General features: G+C 41.7%; 1 protein-coding gene across 3 annotated transcripts in view; it reads right to left on the reverse strand.

Annotated features, from left to right (window-relative positions):
* rhbdf1a (rhomboid 5 homolog 1a (Drosophila)) overlaps positions 1–22,606 on the reverse strand; it is a 31,251-nt gene that overhangs the window by 2,242 nt on the left and 6,403 nt on the right. Inside the window, exons 2-17 of one of the 3 annotated variants that reach the window (XM_026164520.1) lie at positions 8,671–8,815; positions 8,456–8,595; positions 7,853–7,957; positions 6,398–6,611; positions 5,874–6,080; positions 5,602–5,724; positions 5,371–5,534; positions 4,822–5,070; positions 4,611–4,722; positions 4,434–4,508; positions 4,125–4,286; positions 3,933–4,033; positions 3,780–3,843; positions 1,551–1,645; positions 1,381–1,456; positions 1,081–1,181 (exon numbers count right to left, since the gene is read on the reverse strand). In XM_026164520.1, coding sequence (XP_026020305.1) covers positions 1,081–1,181; positions 1,381–1,456; positions 1,551–1,645; positions 3,780–3,843; positions 3,933–4,033; positions 4,125–4,286; positions 4,434–4,508; positions 4,611–4,722; positions 4,822–5,070; positions 5,371–5,534; positions 5,602–5,724; positions 5,874–6,080; positions 6,398–6,611; positions 7,853–7,957; positions 8,456–8,595; positions 8,671–8,787 — 2,105 coding nt within the window. In that variant the 5' untranslated portion in view covers positions 8,788–8,815. Of the gene's footprint in view, positions 1–1,080; positions 1,182–1,380; positions 1,457–1,550; positions 1,646–3,779; positions 3,844–3,932; positions 4,034–4,124; positions 4,287–4,433; positions 4,509–4,610; positions 4,723–4,821; positions 5,071–5,370; positions 5,535–5,601; positions 5,725–5,873; positions 6,081–6,397; positions 6,612–7,852; positions 7,961–8,455; positions 8,596–8,670; positions 8,816–22,606 lie in introns of all 3 variants that reach the window. The other 2 variants (XM_026164519.1, XM_026164521.1) reach the window with 2 other exon arrangements.

The raw sequence follows: 22,606 nt of genomic DNA on the forward strand, positions 1-22,606 counted from the left end.
CGGTTGCACGTAGAGCATGCACCACTCTCGCCTACGGGTGACCCCTTGCATTTGCAAGGTAAATGAACACGTCACATGTCAGTTTACAATCTTGTTGTGTTTACTTTACAAAACAGAAATAAACTACCCACGAGTTCTTAGTTTTTATGTATTCCAGAGATGCCATTTGCTAACAAGTGGCATTATGATATTACAGAGGATTTCCTGGAAATTATTCTTCATTTTGCCAAGCACAGGAACTTGGACTGGTAATATTATTACTTACTTTATGTGACTGCATTTGTGCTTCAGTAATAATGAAAGATGCATTAATTTGTGAAGTTTGTTGTGCCAAAAACTCACATAAGTATGAGAAACTTTATGATATTATTATTATATGCATATTATCTTATTTTCTGCACTATTCCAAAAAGTGTAGAGCACAGTTAGCAACCAATAAATATAATATAATTTAAAGAATGAAAAAGTCATCCCTGCAGTACTCAGGTGCCTACATAATCAACTAGCCAACACTATTTCAACACTTCTTAACTGGCATATTCTCCCATTCAGTGTGTATTTTTTTAATAAACAAACAGGAACCAACCACATATAATTCATTGTCTGTAAAGGCACTATTTGTCCTCACCTCCTTTTGTTGTCTTCTATTACCCATCTATTCATCTTTCATATATGTGTTGAGGATGCCTCTGTATTTGATTTGTTGTGATACGAGGACATATTGATACCAAGAGCTAATTTCCTTGTGTGTGGCAAACATCTTGGGCGGATAAACCTGCCTGATTCAGATCTTTTAATAATTTCTGTCTTCGCTGCTTGGTGCTAACACAGACCCTGACGTGGACCATTTCCACTGTCTGATAAGAAGAACTGTGTTAATTGTCCCTCTGGTTGGTGAAATTAGTTATTATTATTATTATTTTCTTTTTGTTTAATCCAGCTCATGTTAGAAGTTGTCTTGAAACAATAACTAAACACCACAAAACCTGTTAAAACTTTCCAACTATTACTTTTATTAGTACTTGATTCTTTTGCCAGGTAGAAAGCTGAATGAGCAGCTACTGCCAGCGACTGACTCACCCAGCATGTAGGAAGAGTGAGAGCCAGAGCCTGTAAAACTGATCTGGGACCTCAGGGTTGAGGAAAGGCAACAGTCCACACACATCGTCCATGCAGTGCACCTAAAGAAAGGGCAGAACACGGTGTCGTGACATAATAACATCACACAGTCATAATGAAAACCCAAAACAAGGAATGGAAAAACTGGAAAGAAAGGCAGACACCTACACAGTTCCTTAAACATTAAACCCCCCCACATCTTTCTAATCAGTACTAAGTGGTTTTTTTTTTCTTTCTTCTGTATTAAACAGAGTTGCTTACTTGAGAGCAAAGAGTAGCCTCCTCATGAAAGTAGCCCTTCATGAAGTCACAATATTCCCGGGATGTAATTTCACACCTTGAAGAAAGCAAATGGCATGTGTTAAGCAAGTGAATCAAGTGGTTATTCATCCAGTGTGCAATTTATTTGGAATAAATGTTTCTCTCCTCACCTCCCTTTGGTTCCAATGCAGCAGGGTCGGCCTGTGATGGTACAGTCTATATGAGGCAGGTTGGTATGGTTCCCTGTGTTGTACCTGGTACAAACCTAAAAGCCAGGGAAAAAGGGAACAACAGTCAATTTATCCTGATTATATCCAAGGCAAAAATTTTAAAATAAAACAGAATGAATTCTGTAGTGTAAATTTTTTTTTTTTTTACAACTCAGCTACACCAAAAGCAAGCATTTTTTATACTGAGAATAGTATAAAAGTAGCAGGGAGAAAGATGATAACATTGCTAAATTGCAAATGATCTAAAATTTCTGTGTTTTGAGGTATAACATAAATATTAGAAGGGTGTCAGGATTTACAGTGGGGCAAAAAAGTATTTAGTCAGCCACCGATTGTGCAAGTTCCCCCACTTAAAATGATGACAGAGGTCAGTAATTTGCACCAGAGGTACACTTCAACTGTGAGAGACAGAATGTGAAAAAAAAATATCCATGAATTCACATGGTAGGATTTGTAAAGAATTTATTCGTAAATCAGGGTGGAAAATAAGTATTTGGTCACCTCAAACAAGGAAAATCTCTGGCTCTCACAGACCTGTAACTTCTTCTGTAAGAAGCTTTTCTGTCCCCCACTCGTTACCTGTATGAATGGCACCTGTTTGAACTCATCATCTGTATAAAAGACACCTGTCCACAGCCTCAAACAGTCAGACTCCAAACTCCGCCATGGCCAAGACCAAAGAGCTTTCGAAGGACACCAGGAAAAGTATTGTAGACCTGCACCAGACTGGGAAGAGTGAATCTACAATAGGCAAGCAGCTTGGTGTGAAAAAATCAACTGTGGGAGCAATCATCAGAAAATGGAAGACATACAAGACCACTGATAATCTCCCTCGATCTGGGGCTCCACACAAGATCTCATCCCGTGGGGTCAAAATGATCATGAGAACGGTGAGCAAAGATCCCAGAACCACACGGGGGGACCTGGTGAATGACCTGCAGAGAGCTGGGGCCAAAGTAACAAAGGTCACCATCAGTAACACACTACAACGGCAGGGAATCAAATCCCGCAGTGCCAGACGTGTTCCGCTGCTGAAGCCAGTGCACGTCCGTCTGAAGTTTGCCAGAGAGCACATGGATGATACAGCAGAGGATTGGGAGAATGTCATGTGGTCAGATGAAACCAAAGTAGAACTTTTTGGTATAAACTCAACTCGTCGTGTTTGGAGGAAGAAGAATACTGAGTTGCATCCCAAGAACACCATACCTACTGTGAAGCATGGGGGTGGAAACATCATGCTATGGGGCTGTTTTTCTGCCAAGGGGACAGGACAACTGATCCGTGTTAAGGACAGAATGAATGGGGCCATGTATTGTGAGATTTTGAGCCAAAACCTCCTTCCATCAGTGAGAACTTTGAAGATGAAACGAGGCTGGGTCTTCCAACATGACAATGATCCAAAACACACCGCCCGGGCAACAAAGGAGTGGCTCCGTAAGAAGCATTTGAAAGTCCTGGAGTGGCCTAGCCAGTCTCCAGACCTCAACCCCATAGAAAATCTGTGGCGGGAGTTGAAAGTCCGTGTTGCTCGGCGACAGCCCCAAAACATCACTGCTCTCGAGAAGATCTGCATGGAGGAATGGGCCAAAATACCAGCTACTGTGTGTGCAAACCTGGTAAAGACCTATAGTAAACGTTTGACCTCTGTTATTGCCAACAAAGGTTATGTTACAAAGTATTGAGTTGTATTTTTGTTATTGACCAAATACTTATTTTCCACCCTGATTTACGAATAAATTCTTTACAAATCCTACCATGTGGATTCATGGATTTTTTTTTCACATTCTGTCTCTCACAGTTGAAGTGTACCTCTGGTGCAAATTACTGACCTCTGTCATCATTTTAGGTGGGGGAACTTGCACAATTGGTGGCTGACTAAATACTTTTTTTGCCCCACTGTACCAGTCGTAGCAATAAAGGTGAGATTTAAAAAACTATTTTAATGCATTTAATCGATCCTTAGTAGTGGAAAAGTGGGTGGTTGCCCTGCAGTGCTGAGGGTACCAGCTCCTCGAGAAAACCGGCACAAACACAGGGACAACATGCAAACGCCACACAGGAGGGCCTAGCTCTAGATTTAAATCCTGGACTCTCTTGAGAAAAATCACAATCTGATCTATCCTTCTTCTGTTTGGGCCTCAAAACCAAGCGGCGTTTCAGCATACTCACTGGCCACTTGGTGATGTCATCGGGCCATTCATGAGGTGACACTGAGGCTGGCTCTAGACATATCCTGGAAGCACAGAAGGTATAGCAGTACAGTGTCGTTATCATTAAATAAACACCGCAAGCTTCAACCACTGAAACTACTAGGCGCCTTACCTGGGATCCTGATGGCACACTGAACCGTACTGTCTGTCTTTACCATTTAACTTGGGAGTGCTGGGATGCCCCGGCCATTTCACCCACACAGCCAGAGTACTCTGAAAACAAGAAATCAACATTGCCCACGGCTTCTCTTTGATGCAGAGCTGCAAATGTCAAGGATCCCAAAATAAAGGGTTGTTTACCGACCGAGCATTCCTCCTCTGAGGTTTGGACGCAGCCTGAGCGATCGTTGCGCACACAGCAGGCAGAGTTTCTTTCGATGTCCCTCTTTTCCCTGATGAGATCATGCACTTGCTGGTCTTGGCGCATGCATGGAGAGTATTTGGCCCCCAAGTGGATCAGGGCTTCCTAAAAATGAATGGATAGAGGTATAAAGGAAAAAATTTAATAATTTGCTGACATTTATGCATGAACTCTAAGATTTTAAAAAAGAACAAATTACAAAAAAAAAACAACAACAACAAAAAAAAAAACACATAATCAAAGACAGCTTACCGAACTGGGCCCAATCCAAAAGTTCTCCTGCTGTACAAACTTGACATTTTCATACACACCTTTGTTTCTTAAAACCTGAATTATCACACACAAAAAAAGAAAGGTTACACATTATTGAAAGATGAAAATTGCCAAGGCGTCAATGCACATACATCCCCCATCTGAGCCTGGACTCACAGAATCAACCGTCTCATGCTGGGAGAAGCCTGGAGGTGCAAAACCATAGATGGACACAGCCAAGATAGTGATGAGCAAATGGACAAAGGTGATCCAGTATGTAAAAAAAGGCCTAGAAGAGACAAAGAACATGTTTAATAAGCAGCAGCTACACATTCATCAACATCACCCACTGTGGGGTAGAACTGCTCATTAGTGAGAAGTTTTGTACCTGTGGTCATCCATATCCTCTATTTGTCTCTTGACGTAGCTGTCAATGCGCTTGCGGTAGGTGCGGTTTGTGAGTTTCCCCACCATGCCCAAGCCATAGGGCCGTTTCTCTCGGGCAAAAAGCTTCTTGACAGGAACAACAATGCGCTGCCCACGCCGCTGTCCGTGAACACTCACGACCTCCTGCCGCAAGGGCACCTTTGGTGGTCCAGTTCCTTCTTTGGCTTTACGCCACCCTCGCTCCAGAGGTCTGAAATAAAAGGGAGACGTATGTCCTCATCAGATAGTGCATTGTCTTTTAGAACAAATTTCCAACTTGCGACAATGTCAGACAACATCGCCAACCAGAATCACAAACCTACACTGTCAGTTTATATATTGCTTTTTATATTGTCTATTATATTTTGATTTTTGGAAACACTGATCTAAACTAACACTACTGTCTGACTCATATCTTTTGCACTTTTCATGAGAAAACTGCTTTCCAGGAATGAAGATTCATGTTAAAATTATCAGCACAGCCTCACTGACAAACCCTGTGGCAACTCACAGCATGAGATGACTTCTTTCCAGCTCCGTCTTATCTAGGGCGCTGCCTGTCAGCTCCGTCTCATCCTTCTTGCTGCTGGGCTCGGCCTCCTTCACGGCCGCCTCAGACGGTGACTCAAAGACTTCGTCTGCGTATGTGGACAACTCCTCGTGCATCAGAATATCCTACAAAGAAGACGCGATTAGGGGCTTTGAAACATGAACAAGAATATTGTTATTTGTCTCGTCTTACTCTAGCAAAGAAGGATGTGTCCAATTCATCAGGAAAGTCAACCACATCTTCCTCCATGAAGCTTGCGGGGGTGAAGCTTCGTCTTTGAGCCCGTCTTAGAGTGCTCTCCCGTAATGAGCGCCCCTGAGAAATATCATCAAAATCAGTGAACCAGCACAAATAGAGCCCACATGCAAAAGTGTTTTACTCTTTATTGTACAGTATTAATGCTAATTTTTATAAAGACTGCATGTATTTAAATGTAATCTGTTTACTGGATCCCTCCCTCCCACCTTGACCAGCGCCGCTGCAGCCCTGAAACTCATCTTTGCCACAGACTCCCTCTTACGTCGGCGAGGCAGCCGATTGAGACCTGAGCGGGAGCTGGTGAAGGAGCAAAGCGAAGCAGCTCCAGGGGTGATGGGGGTCTGGGGCACGCTGTAACCATCCACCTCCTCCACCATGCGGAATGCTCTTCCACGCGCCAGTGGGTCCACAATCTGGAGATCAGTGGATCAACAAGTTAGGCAGATCTCACAAGAATGTTTTACCTCAGATATTAGATACATGTTTTTAAAAAAAGTTCCCCTCTTTAATTAAGGCCATAAATACCTGTGTTTTCTCATTTTTTTCATCAAAATTACACATTTATTTGCAATCACAAACAAAATAAACAGTGTGACACCTGCTAGATAAGTTTTTATTGCACTTACACAGTAATGTCTTTTGAGCAGTGTTATTTTCATGTCCTCTCTGCTAAATTAGATCAGTTTTTTTTTTTTTTTTTTAAACATGTAGTGTCAAAGTGTCCCTTCACCTTTTGCATGCCATGTTGTGAGGAGGGGACATAGAGAGGAGGTGGAGTCTCAGTGCTGGTCAAGGAGATGTTGTCCTGGCTGGGCAGGTCCATCTCTCGGATCACCTGTGGTTTTAGCTTTCCATAGCGCAGGCTGCAGTGGCGCAAACTTTTCCTCTGCCATCTCTGAGTGGCATCTCCGTCCTTACTGACTCCAAACCAGTCCGCCGTTCCCCTTAAAACCACAAACACCAACTTTTCAGCTTCATTTCCCGCAGAGATATTAAATTCACCTACCTTTCTAAAGAAAGACAGAGTGAGAGAACCTTGCAATATATAGAGGAGTTGGTCGGCAAACATGCAAGGCACTGATAAGACAACACCTCCCACGGTGTAAAAAAGGTGCCCTAGATAGTCTAAGTAATGGGCACAGGAGAGGGAACAAGTCTAGGCATGTATTGCGTATGTCCAGATACACTGGGAAAGTCACACATTTACACACTCCAAATATTTATGCACAGTGTTGTCACGCACTTTTAGGAACTAGTTGAGTTTTGAGGCGCCAAATAAAATACAACATACTAAGCTTTCCTAATCTTAACTGACACCAGCAGACAGCAAATCCCATTAAACACACAATAAGGATGCTTTTTAAGTTTTATTTGTGTCCCACTGTGCACACCGGCACATTCTAGTAACCCTTGATGTATACACATGCAATCATGTTGTTTAAGTTGAAGCCTAATAAGTACCAGAGCAAACAATGTTACAGCTCCCCGAGGCCAGGAAGTGGAAGTGGAAACATTCTTCAAAGGAAAATTCAGGCCAGCTAGCTGTTTCTGCACTAATTGCCAGCTGCAGAGTGAAGGCTAGGTGGAAATTTGATGGTGTTTATGTATTCTTAAGCTCACCCTTTCCTTAAGACGATGTAATATCTGTGTGACCCTTAGTTCTTGAAGTGTATGCTGGTGATAGGACTGCGTGATAAGCACAGACGTTGAGAGCCTTTTATTGCGTCAGCTTGGCTTCCGTGATTATGCCTGGTCATTGTCCCTGCCCAGGAACATACTCTCTAATCTAACGGGGCCGTCAAATCTGGCATGTCATCCTTAAAATGCTGGTTCACTAATGAGCACTGCTCTAAGACAACATATACATCTTGTGATTTGTTTGGCAGATGGCCATTATTGGCCATTACTACAACATTTGTTTGTAACAGTAACAGGAAAATAACAGCTTTTGGTTTTGCATGCCCTTCTGACTCAGTTATAAAGAAGTCTTTGTGGTGATGACATGACGCATGGATGCGACATCCAGTGACTAAAAGAGAAATGGTTTCCTGTGATTTGGAAGCTGGACTGATACTGATCAAATGTCTAAGGCTGCATTAAAAGTATCAAGCCCATATATCATAATAGTGAAATCAGTAATTACAGATCTCTAGCCTCATTCTGAACCAAACACATCCTGGCGTACCTGAGCAGAGTTCTGGAGAGAGAGTGGTGTTTCCTGGTGCTGCGCCGTGCAGCCCGCTGCCCCTTAACGGGCACTGTGTTAATCCGCTCAAAGTGAACCCTCCTGCTGCTGTGACCAGGCAGAGCAGGACCACGAGGTGGCGAGAAGGGACAAGAAAGGGGAAGGAGAAGAAAAGAGAAAAGACAACAACAGGCAGTGAAAAGGAAATGTGCAGCTGGATAGCGCTGTGGCAGCCATGCGGAGAGAGCAAAGCAGATTGTTATGTAAAGGTTTTCATTTAGAGTTCCAAAATTAGGAAGGTAATACCGGGCAGAGGACATCAAGATGTTAACGGGAAGCAGTTAGGAAATTTGGAAAAAGGTAAGGGAGGGGAAGTTACTTTTTAACATGCCACCATCCACTATTTAACTTTGCATGACATCCCATAATCTGTAAACTAAAGTCACAAACTCTAGCCAACAAGACGTGGGCTACAGCTTCACTGCATGCTACTCTGCTAAGGAGATGTTAAGTTCTTAAAGTTAAAATTCTAAAGCTTCCTGAAGTGTTAATCCTAAACTTCCATATTGTGGGTGATGGCAATAAAAAAAACATGTGTTTTACCTCTTAATGGTCTGAGTGATGGATGACTGGCGTTGCAAGACAGGCCGCCGGGTGTCAAAGACATCGCGGGGTGGGGACTGGAGGTGAGAGGGCTCGACTGGCATGCTGATACTGCGCAGAAAACCCTGTCTCTTCACCGGCTGCAGAGGAGATTTATTGGAAAAGTGTTAACACACATAAATGACAACAGTGACAAAAAGTAAGGGAAAGAGCACCTGAACAAATGTGGGAGGCTCATCTAGTGACATCTGAGTCGTGGGAATGTCCAGCCTGAGCCAGGGAGGCTTCTTCCTCTGCAGGCTGCTGGTGCTTTCCCGCTGTGGTTCAGCCATGTTCTCTGTCCCACCCCAGGCCTGCCAGCTATGCACACAGAGAAGGAGCAGATGGCATTAATATAATGAGCCTCAATGTATCAAATGCAATTAACAGAAATACCACAGGGCCACAATGCACATGTGTTTTCTGCTGTAAACATGGTGATCACAATGATTTTGTGCTGCAGAAGTGCTTCACAAGAGGGTGCTAAGGCCCCTTATTTGATTCAAGCATGGGCGTTCACACAGTTTCACACAGCTCTGATTATCAGACAGTAAAGTGGAAACCACTGAGAATAGTCTACAGCTCACTCCTTCCTTGAAACAGATCATCTTAAGTCTTTTTTTTAAAGCAATAAATATCTTTTTCGGAGTATGGAAGTTAGCAGGTTTCAACATAATCCCTTAATTCTACAGTTAAAAACCAAATGCAATCCTTCTTTGCGGTTAAAAGCAGCTCTACAAGAGACTAATGACTGTGTATGTGCTCCCACGACAAGACCCGCGGACCACAGGAGGCGCTCTGTATACATCAGCATCAGACATCCCCGTCTGTAGCTGCAGCCTTGTTATCACCAGCCTTTCCTTTAATTGTCCCATCATCTAACTCTGGGTATGTTTTCTATTATTTTCCTAATTCCTATGAAAATCTGCACTCTTTAACCCCCTTTACTCTACTCCTTGGCACTTCCAAAGATCAAGCACTACCCTATGAATTTTTTTGTACTCATTTATCATTGATTAAATCAGCTGTTCAGTCAGCAGTTTGGAGGAATGAACAAAATAACTGACCGCCTTCCTTTAAAGTGGAAACGTGTGAACTTGTGAGACTATAGAGCGGTTAAAAAAAAAACAAATAAATCTGATAAGTCCCTTCCCTGTCCTTGTGCAAGCTCTGACTGGGCTTCTCATGAGGTTAAAATGCCTCACATGGCAGTTCATTTCTTTATTCATTTTAAAAATAAAATCACATCAGGGGCTTTGACTCAAGCTTTCATCAGCCACACTGGGTCATGTCCTCACTTCTCTTTCTACAGTTCAAGCGTCTTAAAAAAATGTCCACGCCTTCTAGTGACCACATCTGCTCCACATTGTCAGTTTAATGCACCACAGGCTTCTGTTTCAAGCCCAAGTGATGATGGGAAGTGTTATTAGTTGATCTCAGCAGAGCTGGAAGGAAAGCCTCACAATGAGACCAGCAGGGTCATCGCCAGTGTGTTAACATTTAAACATGGCTGACCTCTTCCTGACAGATATTTCTTAATTTGCAGGCTCATAAAAGGGCACCGGTATAATTGCTGTGTCACATGCTGACATTTCTCCCACTGCAATGCTGGGAAAGTGCTACTTTACGCAGAAAATCTAGATGGGATCTTTATAATACAATAGCATACACTTAAGGGTGTTACATTGGGGGTTTATCTGTCATTCACTCTCCCTGTGGAACATTTTGGACTCATGCACCTATTAGGTATTTATCCCAACTGCTGTTTGACCTTGAGTGACACTTCCCGATACCAGATTATCACCGCAGACTGGACTAAAGCCGGCTGGTGATGAGTCAAATGGATTGATGAGTAGAGCGATGACAGCATGCAAAATGTATTTACTTTTTTATTATTCTCAACTTTGTCCCATATATTTGGCCTCCGGTGACTTCACTTATGTTTAATCTGTTTAATTTACATGTAAATTCACAAAAGAACAATCACTGTCTTCATCTTTGTCATTGCCCAGCCACTAACATTTGGAAAATACAAGTGTGACACCAGTCACACACTCACTGTTGCAACAACAGCCATCTCTCTTGCCCCGAGCTAGAATATCCAACATTTAATTACTTTTGCCATTAGTTCAAACAGCGGGGCTCCTGATATAGAGCAGATCAGCGAAGGGAGGGAGGAGGGAGCATCCGCTTCAGGGTTGCAGACAGGCATAAACTGGGACTGAACTGAAGCACCCAGAAGCTAATTTTGATTTATGCTTAATCTGTTTTGATTGCTTTGGCTTGGGCCACTCCTTCTTTAACTTATTTTGCCCTGAATGCTGTGTTGATGGTGCTTTGACTTCAGAAAATAAAGGAGGGTTAGGTGGAATCAGACTAATTTACTCTTATTGTTTCAACGCTAAGCTTCCTCCTGCTTTAGGCTCTTTTCTTGCCTGCTGCATCCCACTCATCTCATCTGTATTTGCATAAGTGATTGTCATTTACAGGCAATCACAAGTTTCATTTTCTCTAAACAATTTTTTAGATTATGTAAATGACGTCAGAGAGAAAATCTGACAGCTGAAAGAGATGTTTTGAATATCTCACAGAGCGGGAACAGCAAGAATGGCAAGGACTGTGTCCCAGTCATTCCACATCTGTAAAAGTAGTCTTGCTGGAGATGCCAGTATAACCTGATGTGGCAGGATTAATCCAGCCATATGCTACTGTTATAATTTTCCATTAGTCTACTGGTCAGTGGGCTGCAAGGGCGCTTGGTCAAATCCCAATGTGAACTTCTAACTTTTAACAGACAGACAAGCCAAGTGCCTTGGAAGTCTGTTTCTGTCTTTCTCTCCCGTCTCTCTCAAAAATCAACATTGCAGCTGACCTGGCATGGGCCCGCAACTCGTGTCTTTGGAGGGGTTTAGCTGGAACAGTGGGTATAGTCATTGCTGAGTTGCACCAACACACGTTTCACAGTGAAAAAATATAAATCACTGCAAGGAAAAGGTCAGATTCAAGGCTGGTCCCTGTCTGAGGAAGACTGGACATCACAGGCAGGATGTCCTTCAGGAGCAGATATCCTTAGGGGAAGAGGAGTTAAACTCTGTCTTTGGCACTTATTCAGAGTGCTGGATTATCCTTTCCTCAACATTGCACTGTTATCTGCAATCACTTGGGGACTCAAGGCTAAAACGCACCCGAATGTCTACTATGAAGGTGACTGTGCTTTTTTTTTTTCTCGTGGCGTATGGCAACAATTTCAAGTGTCTGTTTACATTCCCACTGCTGATTGATGTGTGCATACCACAACCACAGATTAAATCTACTTTTTAAAAAAAATTTCCAAACGATTTGTTTTGACTTCAAGATTCACATCTAAAGCGGGAAAGGGAAAACACCCACATCCATAAATTAGGACAGCGCCTCGCAAGACTGGCTCCCTGCCGTCAGCTGGTCCTTGTAAGAAACTAACACTTCCTACTCAATCACGAGATCCACGACAGCGTGGATTGTTTTTCATTCTGCCTCTCCAGGACACATTAGGCAGCAGAAGACAGACAGGCGAACAAAACACAGAGATCAAGCTGACATCTCTCCAGGTGCGGGGACGTCCAATGGGCCATAATGAGCGGGGCTGACAAGCATAACCGGAGCTCTTATTCTCTGTCTGGGAAGCTGCGTTATAGTCTGCATACAAACTCAAGCCCAGGGAAGTTTTCCAATGCCATCATTTAATGTAATCACTTGGGAAATGGTCTTCAGTCATGCACATAAAGACATTAGCTTATGACAACAGAGGCCCAGCTGTCACAGGTGAGGCTTAAAGTCAAATAGAAGACAAGCTTGGAGGATGAAGCTCTAAGTGCTACCTCCGACACTTTCAGGAGCAAGAGAGAGAAAAAGCTTCTCTCAGACGGAGGCCATGCTATTTTTCTCTGCAACATATCAGTTTTTGTCCAGCAGCTTGTATGCCTCAAATATGTGAAGCACCTTGGATAGGCGCATAACCCTTGTGTTTTACATGCCTCTCATAAATAAAATAGTAATCTGGCTGTGACCTCCTTTATATCAGAGACATTGCCTTTTCCACACACGCCTGCATCACAATCTACGGCTCTCAGTCAGTCGCTTTACATTTTCATCACCATTAACATTACAATAACATTTTTTTCCCGATACAAATGAGTTATCTAGGTATTTACCAAGGGTATGAAACTCTACGATATCAGTTGTTTTAGATATCAAATTAACGAATCAAACATTTCTGAGATAATTAGCCCAGAGACGCATTTGTACAGTCTTGGAATCTTCTCCATCCGCGGTCGTTTATAATCTCAGTGAATGCCATACCCACATTCCACAAGAGCTCTGGTAGAAATTAAGCCAAGCTAAAATGGCAGCGCCAAAAACCACATGAAGTCTAACAATTATGGACAGGAGCTGGCTGGTTTCCGGGTACTGTGTGTGCTCTGCTGCTATGTGCTGCTCTACAGGAGGCAGACTGGCTGCAACCACACTTCGGGTGGCTGAGAGAGCTGTGTCACTGAGGCTGACAGAACCTAAGGTGCCTGGCCAAGTAGGGTCCTGCTTGTTCCCAGCATGGCTTGTACATCCAAGGTTTACGTTGGAAAGGAAGAAAGGCTGGATACGAAGGATGGATGACCTGGTTAATCTGAGGAGTGAAAAATCAAGACACCTGATTCATGAAAGCATCAGTGCTTCCTGGCCTCGAGCATTCATTCCTCCGTCGATACTCTTTATTTTGGTTTCGTTTTAATTCCTGCATGCGGTTCCTGCGGTCGTTTTCTCACTATAGCCAAGCTTTAAATTAGCACTCATGCATTACCTAAACATTCTTGCTTGATGGATTTTTTGACATTTGTATGTAATCTATGCAGATTCCAGACAGACTAACAAGTTAGGGACACAATGAACAAACAGGTTATATTAGTTTCACTCCCCCATTCTCTAACAGTTAGTCATTCACTATAAATGCTCCTACTATCCATTGTTTCTCATTTTTCTCTCCTTGCTGGAGGCAAGACTTAACACTGGAAACAATGGAGGGAAACCGCATTATTCAAGTAGTCACTCTTACTTAGTTATTCTTTTACTAGTGTAACTAGAAACACTATTCATAAAAGGCTCTTTGCAGCATAAATACACAGCACAAAAAAAGAGAAAAAGTCTTCAAATTAAATGTCATCTAGAGCTGAAACACTCTTAAATCAGTCTCAATATGCAGTTGACAGAAGCTCCCCAAAGGGAATTTCGTAATGATGAGTAGAAACTCATGGCTATACAGTCATTCAAGGAAAATGGGCGGAGGTATCTCACACTGACAGATGATCTAAATATAATTTGTTTGCACAAAATAACACTGCAGGCTTGTGTCTTGTGTAGTTCCTGCATGCATCTGAGACCCATCTGCGCATTAATTGTAGAAGGTGGCTTTTGATCTTTATATAGCACATTGTGCCTCCAACTGGGATGAATTAAGAAGCTGACAAAACTACAAAGCTACTGATATTTCATTCGGGCGTGGAGAAGAGAAAACAGGCGCTAAAAATAGACGTGGTATACTGCACGGCGGACATTACTGCCAGGTGACTTCACCAGTTGTGGAAGTTGATTTGATGATAGAGTTACAAGTTATGATATAACCAAGGGAGTAATTAGAACATGCCACTAACGTGTCACTTCTTTTCTGGCCACTCTTGCGAGTATGAGAGCAGTGGGAAAACAAAATTAAGCTGTGTGGTCCAGACTTTGAAGCCACTCTCTATTTCCACTGATTATTATGCATATTTTACAGGAAAGAAAATACTCTGCGAATCACTGCCACAGGCATGAGAGTCAAGCGCAAGTGAGCGCCAGCAAAAGCTGCAGTCATCCGAATTGACCCTAGTGACATGTGACAGGCTGTCACAGCAAACCAGCCCTTACGACATTAAAAAAATACACACAGAGGCAGCAGAAATATCCGACGCAGCTGACCCTTAGATCAAGTGTCACAGCTAGCTGAGGCGCAGGCATAGTGGGCGGGCAAGCCCGCTGCGACTGGCAAGGTAGATGGTGGGCATGGATGATATGCCCAGCCGAGAAGGGTGGAAAAGCTCAGGCGTTGCCTTGTTTGTTTGTTTTTTTCAAAATATCTCAGCTCAGGCTTTTAGATTTATAATTTTTTTTTAACCTAGCAGATTTTACCTTTTAGTTGCTGTAGCTTCAGTATCAAGTGTCAGATTTGTATGGCATCCAACGCTAGGCTCTCCCACCAGTGTTTACTTTATGACAGGATCACGAGCCAAAGATATGAATAGCGTACAAAAGTATAAATGGCCTCCTAACAGCAGGCTGTGTGCATGTGGTGTATTTATGGAAGTCGATTGCAAATGTACCTCTAGACAAAAATAAATAAATAAAAAAAAACATCCTGCTTCAGATCACCGGGTGGCAAGCTGGTTTCTGACAAAAACCAAACTGTGAAAAAGCGCATCAAGTTATCTATAAGGAACTAGATGTTTATCCCTGTAAAAAGAAACGGGCACCACAAGTTCTATCTGTATTCGCCATCAAACGACATGCACCCACTTCCCTTCCGTCACAAAGCCTTATATCTCGCCCAGGAGCTAGAAAATTGTGCTCTACTATTTTATCAGCACAGGTCCCCGCCCTTCACTGCGCATTAATATCCTGCAACAGGAAATCAATGCAAAGGAGTGCTGACACATGTTACACTACAATGAAACCAAGATATCATATTTCTTTAATCTTAATGTGTTTAAAAACAAAATAGCACCCACCTGGATATGAATTCTACTCAAGCCAAAGCTTGCTTCCTTTTTGCAGACACTTTGGTCACATATGCAACAACACGTGTGTCTAATTCAGCGCTTGAATTATTCAGTCATTCTGCACAGGTAAATTATTTACAACATACCTCCTACTGGAGCCCCTGGGCATATACAGGTGGCTGCATGTGGTCGTGGAAAGTTAAGCTGTAGCGTCGCCATTCTCGGTGTTGTTAAGAATAGATAGATAAGGCCTGTCTTCACTTTAGTGGAACAAGGAGGGAAAATAAAGCTCATTTGATAAATCTGTATATGGTCTCAGTCGTGGGCTGTTTGCGTCTGTAATCTTCAGGAAGCAGCAGACAGTAAAAACTCCCTCACCGTGGGTTATATACACTACACATGCCAAGACAACTAGATAGAGTTTCACATAATAACAAGAGAGTTGTGTGCATAGTCTCTGTCTCTTCAGTTAGATAAGGTACCACCCTGTTGAATCATTTGACCGTGAAATGGCCTTCACCACTTTGGGATTAAGTAGTTGATAAGCAGTTAGTTTTAGGCTTGGACTCCAGCTGCCAGACCTGAAACCTGCTGCATTTGTTTGCTGTAGAAGCTTATCATCAAAGCGCTGAATCTCTAGCTCCAGCCTGTCTGCAACAGTGTGGGAAAATTCAGCAGCAGCTAAGTCCCGATGTACAACTCTGCACTGTGTGGCGTATAAGAGAGCACATGCAAGTACGCACAAAATGCATGTCGAGAGCACTTAATGAAATTCAACAAGGCTGTGATACCTTCGAGGAGACGACCTGATCTCAGGAAGATGTTTTAGATATTAAGCCAGAATATTAAACATTACAGCATATTCTGAGAAAAGCCGTGAAAGGCAATGGCATAAAGTAATAATGAAATGAATCAAATGGTATTCAGGGAGCAATTTTACAGGCAATTGCATTCTCATAAATCTGAAAGGCAATTCCAAACTATAAAAATATTTTGGCATCCAAATTAAACAAGGGCTGTTAGACCAGATCAAAATAATGTAAATGTCAAAGATATCTATTTGTGCTACATGCCATAATCAGAAGATCAATAGCATGCACATCAGACTTTCTGACAGGGTTGTATTTTCATTAAACCTCCAACAGTTTGACAGCATGTTAAGCGAACAGCTTAAAAACGAGAAGTCTTTTTACACAACAAAGGGAAGTAAGTCAGTCTTCTTTGTGAATACCATCTCTTCCTGGTGTGTCCTGAGACTACATACAACCATCTTATTGTCTATAGGAGGTTTGACATTCTCCCCTTGAATGAGTAAGAGGAGAATCTTAGAAACGGCGTGCCCGAACAACATGTGATCCTCATCTAAATAGTTTCCAGCATGATATCAGACTGAATCAACCCTACAAAAGACTTCATTGTATGGGCTGATGTGGACTGGGCTGAACAAGGGTCATTGTGCAGGCCGATCACAGTCAAAAAAGCTACAGCGGGCTGAAGTCTTCATTGCTTCATCAATGGAAATGGTGCAGTAAGCAAATTCCCAGCTGAGATAATTACTGAGGGTGACGCACAAGATGAGTTAGCGACGTTAAGGTGGTATGCACCTTAAATGTATATGCGCCAATACATTTTCAACCTAAAACACTGTTGCACATAGAAAACCATCTTCATCTGGACAGACCTTTTAGCGCAGCTGTTTGTCTATAATGTTTGTTTGGCAGTTCTAGACTTATTTATTCATCATCATAAATCATCACATAACCGTTTATGTACACAGGGCAGGTATCAGTGTAAACAGGAAGTGGACGGAGCTTGTGTAGAAAGAGCAATAACCAGAAATACCAGAGATTTCTTTGCTCAGGCCAAAAATGAGGAAGAATTGTTACTGAAAGAAACGTATGTGCAGCTAAAACTGGGTTTGGGGGCTGCAAAGTAAATATGACAACATGCTTGAGCAACAGCGAGAAAATTATCCATTGCTGGGAAAACACATAACAATGGGAAAGTGGGAGTATCCACATGAGACGGATGAAACCAGAAAGAGAGAAAAAAAAACATTTGAGGTCTGAAAAGTTAAACCTCCATTCTCGATTCCTTATAACCAAAGAAGTTTGGTTAAATGGAATATAGCCCCAGCTCTCTTGATCTGTGACACCAGTAAAGACTTTCATTAAGACTTTATAGGCTCAGTTGCTGGTCATAAGTCTTACTAAATACAATATTATATCTATTTTGTAAATTATGTCCCCATTACAGTGGTCCCTTGCTATATCGCAGCTCACTTTTCGCAGCCTCGCTGTTTCATGGATTTTTTTGGGGGTGTAATTTTTTTTTTTGTTTTTTTTTTTTTACAGCAGATTGTGTTCTGCGTCCTGATCGGATGTAGCTTATTTTCGTTCAGCTTGTCAAATTTACATAAATCTTCGCTAGCAGAAGACAACAAACACAACAGTGTCAAGGTCAAAGGATTATAAGGCGCATTAAGTGAAACCAAACGGTCAGATAAGTCAAACTTTACTCAACTCATTCTTCTTGCTTCCTCTACTTCTGTACCATTGATTCATTCATGTTGCTCTAACCTAAATCTTTGATTTCATTCTATAATACTGGACTTATTTTTCTACAACGGTTTGAACTTCAAAGTCAAAGTCAAAGTCAACTTTATTTGTCGATTCTGCCACATGTACAGGACATACGGAGAATAGAAATTGCGTTACTCTTCAATCCCTAGATAAATAGCAAATGAACATTTAAATATATTTAAATATAAAAGTGATTAAAAATGCAAGTAAAATAATTAAAAAGTAAAAATTTAAATAAATACAATTTTACATATAACAAGAAAGCTATATAATATACAATATAATGGGTAAGTGACATTGAGTGTAAACCAGGCAGAGTAGTGCAAATAGGCAAATAGTGCAAATGGAGATTTTGTAGTGTACGGTAAGAGTAACCAACTTTGACAGTGTTTAAACAAGAGAGACACGTGTGAAAATGTCGATGCCTGTTTGAGAAAAGTGTATAAAGTGTGTCATGAGAGGTTTTAAAGCCTTAAAACAGCTATAATAATTGTAAAAAATAAAGTTTGCTACTTCGTGGATTTCACCTATCGCGGGTCATTTTTAAAACGTAACACCTGCGATAAACGAGCGAACACTGTATAGTCAAATAAGGCAGTAAAGGAGGCTTTAGAGCAACCCCACTTTCTGACTGACACGTAGTACTAGTTGCTAAAATGAGCTTGAAGTGTCTCTTGGTTTCTCGCTCATTCACACCATACCGTCACCCCTAACTTGTCACGTCCGGATTTAAAACACTAAGACTACCACAATGATAACGCTAAGCTCGACGCTGCACTGCTGGAGTTCACCAACAAATGGCTGTCTTCTATATACAGGCTGTAGATGGGACTAAAACAGAGTTGTGACATTTTCAAAGTAAACCGTGTCAGCAGTAAGCCTGTGTAACTAATCTGAATTAATGTTCTATTACAAGTTTGGCTTAAACAGCTGTGCTGCGTTCTCTTTAGTTATAAACGCAGTTTACTCTGGTTTCTCTCCTTCCTTTGAACCCAAACCGTCTGGCTCTACCACTGTGGCAGTTTCAGTTCAGCTTGAGCCAAGACGAGAAAAAAAGGTTTTGGTCAAAAGGAAAGCCTTTTGGTTTCAAGATGTATCATGAGAAACAAGTTAGAAAAATAATATTTTTCTGTTAAGGTAATCATGTTTGAAAGGTCTCAGTGTTTACCAAAATAAATGTGATTATGAGTTTTGCTTTAAACAAGCATCCTTAGCCTTTTCTAACAGTCTTTTCTAAAAACGTTCAGGTGCTAGTAGCAGCGTCTGTGCTAAACTCAAACACAGCAAAAGTTAGACATGTGGATAGACCACAGTTATGTTAATAGTTTAAAAAAATATAAAACATTAAAAACAAACTGTAATGCATCATCCTCCAGTGTGTGTTTAGGTTTATCTTGTGTTCTAATCAACATGATTAAAAATACTTCACAAAGGGCAGCCATTAGCTTTGTCATCTTGTCTCACATCCTCTGTGAGAAACCACGAGCACGACCACAGAGGTCAGGTTACTGCTAGTTTTAATGAGGAGGGCTGGAAGGAAGGAAATGCAGAACAGAGAAGGGGGCGAGGTGAAAATGAAGGCAGGAAACACACCGCAAACTGGGTGCGTTCTCTGCGTCCGGTCCACACGACCACGGAAACAACATACATTTGCTCACATGCACAGGAACACATCCACACTGCTGTCCACTGTAAAAGAGAACATCACCATCCGCCAAAAATAATTGGTCTGGTTTGAGTCAGGGTCGCCGCCCACTCTGGCCGCAGAGCGAGATCTGTGTAGTGTGACATCAAAGCTAACATGCCTGTTGAAGAGAGCAGATAACACGCGGCCTGTAGCACGGTTTCAAGCAGAGGAGAGAATAGATGCTGTGACACTGAGCTTCCAAAGTGGAGATGGTTGTGTAGAGCAGTTTAAAAAAGGATAAAGGAGAGAAAAAAAATTTATTCTGAAACTGGCACTGTAGATGAAAAACTAATCCGCACAGCGATGAAGAAGAACTTTTGAGAAACACACAATCAAAATCATTTAAGCCTTGATTATAGTTGTAATAACTCGTGAATAAAAACTTAAAGCATTAAGTATTCATTTTTTCATCAAAAATGAGCAAACCGAGCCGCCTTCTTCTACGAGCACACTAAAGAGAATCTATGTTATTAGGCAAACAGCAGCATCCATTTCAAGGATGTAAGATAAAAAGCTTATGTGAGATAAAACCCAACAAGTGTTTATAAAAGACACAAACGGAAAACAAATGTTAATTACGGCTCACACTTATTAATCCCAAACACAGGATATTCATCGCTCAGTCTAACACCAGAAGATCTAAATGACGAGTTATTCTCTTAAATATGAGTCACCCTCTACTCAGCTGCTAATTTTATTCAGCAACTGATGGACTCGACCGTCTCACAAAGGTACAATCATGGTTTTCACTCTTTCCATCTTTAATAATTTCATTTAACACACTTGCTGTTATTACTAAAAAGCCTCATATGAACTCAACCTTCACATCCAATTTCAGGAAACGCCTCTTTGAGAGATTTGCGGACCTTAAACAGAGTACTGCTTATTGACTGGCTGCATTGATTATCACCACTGGAGGCTGTGAAAATACACAGTATAGCTACATAGGAGCAGTGGATTGTAGGCATGTGTGTGAAAGCATAAAGCTGTGCATGCAGGTGCTGAAAAAAGGCCTGAATTATGGGGAATATGAAACCAATTCTTCTGCAGCAAAACAGATTCAGCGTTCTTGTAATAGAGCCTCTGTCTGGGTTGATAGAAGAAGCTTGATTCTATAAAGTTGAGATTTCATTTCTTCCTGGAGAAAACGGCAGCAGAAGCCTGTGTATCGCAGAGAGAGCCAGCCTTTTCGGTTTCACATACAACAGCTATGTTTTTCAAATACAGCTTACACATTTAACTCCCCTTCGAATGTCACACGGGAAAATATGTGGATGAAAGGAAAAGCTGGAGAAACAGTATTTGTTTGGTTGGTCGTAACGTATGGACGGCGAAGTGATCCGACCAACAGATAAGTGCTTATTCACAGCCAGTTCTCACTGCTGGGAGGAACACACAAATCAGCCGCGCGTAATCAACATTTGTTTGAACAGTTGTGCGAAAAAGGAATAAAATTAACGATAAACAGTCTGCTTCTGATCTAGTCTTTGAGATATTCAACCCACTCAGGAGAAATCTGTGAGGCCAACTGTGCTGAGACACCAATATGAGTCACATGGCATTTTGGCAGAGGCTGTGAAGAGTGTAGATTGGGGAGCAACGACTGAGGAACAAAGAAAGTCAGGTGACTATGTGTCAAAGCTATTATTAGGTGGTGTCATTTTAAGGCATTTCAATGACTAGTTTTCACGAAAAGCATGAAAATAATGTTTTTTAAAAATATTTTCACATTTAATTGGAATTTGAATTGAACTAAATTACTTTAAAATAAAGGTAGATTCATTGATTTTGACCCATTATTTTGTTTTTTCTGTCTTTTGTCAGAATACTACAAATATTGAACTGCAGAATTTCACATTTGTAATAGTTTTCAGTTTACCTCTCGTGAAAGCCTAATTCAGAAAGTCTGGCTTTCTTTCCATCTAATGAAGGGGTAATTATTTCATGACTTCACAACTAATTGTGCAGACCCTTAAATATGTTACTTTGTGAACACGCAGGGGAATGCAGGGGGGATCACCCATAAGTGAACCCATGAGCTCTGAGCTGTGATCAGGGAGATGTAAAAGCAAGGATGAAGGGGGAGGAAAGAGCGAGAATAGAGGCGTGCAGCTGGGCCACAAGATCTATGGAAAACTCTGGACAAAAGCACAGGAAAACTGGGAAGGCTGGGGCAGGTCCTATGGGACAGTCACAGGCCCAGTGAGGGGAAGGCCTCCTTACTCTTCATGTAACTAAAGAGAACACAGTTTCTTTGTCTATGGAACTGAAATCAGTTTTTCCCTCCAGGTCAGAGAGCACGCACATAAGGACGGCTCCAAGTTTTGTTTGTGGTCTGAAAACCAAGACAACTACTGTGATGGAGAAGTGACAAACCGTCAGGAAACGAGGCAGAGACAGGAGACAGAATGTCTAAGTGGGAAAAGATGAGAGAACTGAAAATAAAACGAGAGGGCACAAACTCGGGTCGGTTCAAGAAAAAAAAACTTCTTTTTTTGCATAATTGTTAATGTTTGTTTTTGCCTTTTTCTAAGCGAATATGCTTCACCACATATTAGGCTTGCAGACTGATGCCTTTCACTATAACTGGGCGTGATCAGCTGGGAACCATAAAAGACAGGCTTTACATCATTTTCCTTGGCACACTAAATTTACAAGCTCTGTCGGCTGGCAAATGGGAGGAAAAGTTGGCACCGGTGTAACAAGAAGCAGAGGAAGGAGAAAGGGAAAGTTAAGAGTTACAGAATCAGGTACTTTTAAATGTGCAAATTATGCCTGGATTAAAGCCACATTATTCACAAAACACACAAAATCTTCCAAGCAGTTACTTAAAATCTGTTTGTATTAAACATCTATATTTAATATTTAAAGAGATGCATGACTGGCACATTTTGGACACTACTCAGCGTTGGTCTTTCAAGGGTTCAGTCTCATTCCAAAGAAAAGAGCATTTCCACCGACTGTGATCCACCTCTTCCGAAAAAAGGCAGTAAAAAGACAAGTCACGAGAATCCAAAACACACCCTCATTTCTGGGAAAGCTGCTGGAGTGAGTTTGGTGC

The sequence above is a fragment of the Astatotilapia calliptera genome, chromosome 4 (assembly GCF_900246225.1).
Source record: "Astatotilapia calliptera chromosome 4, fAstCal1.2, whole genome shotgun sequence".
NCBI lineage: Eukaryota > Metazoa > Chordata > Actinopteri > Cichliformes > Cichlidae > Astatotilapia > Astatotilapia calliptera.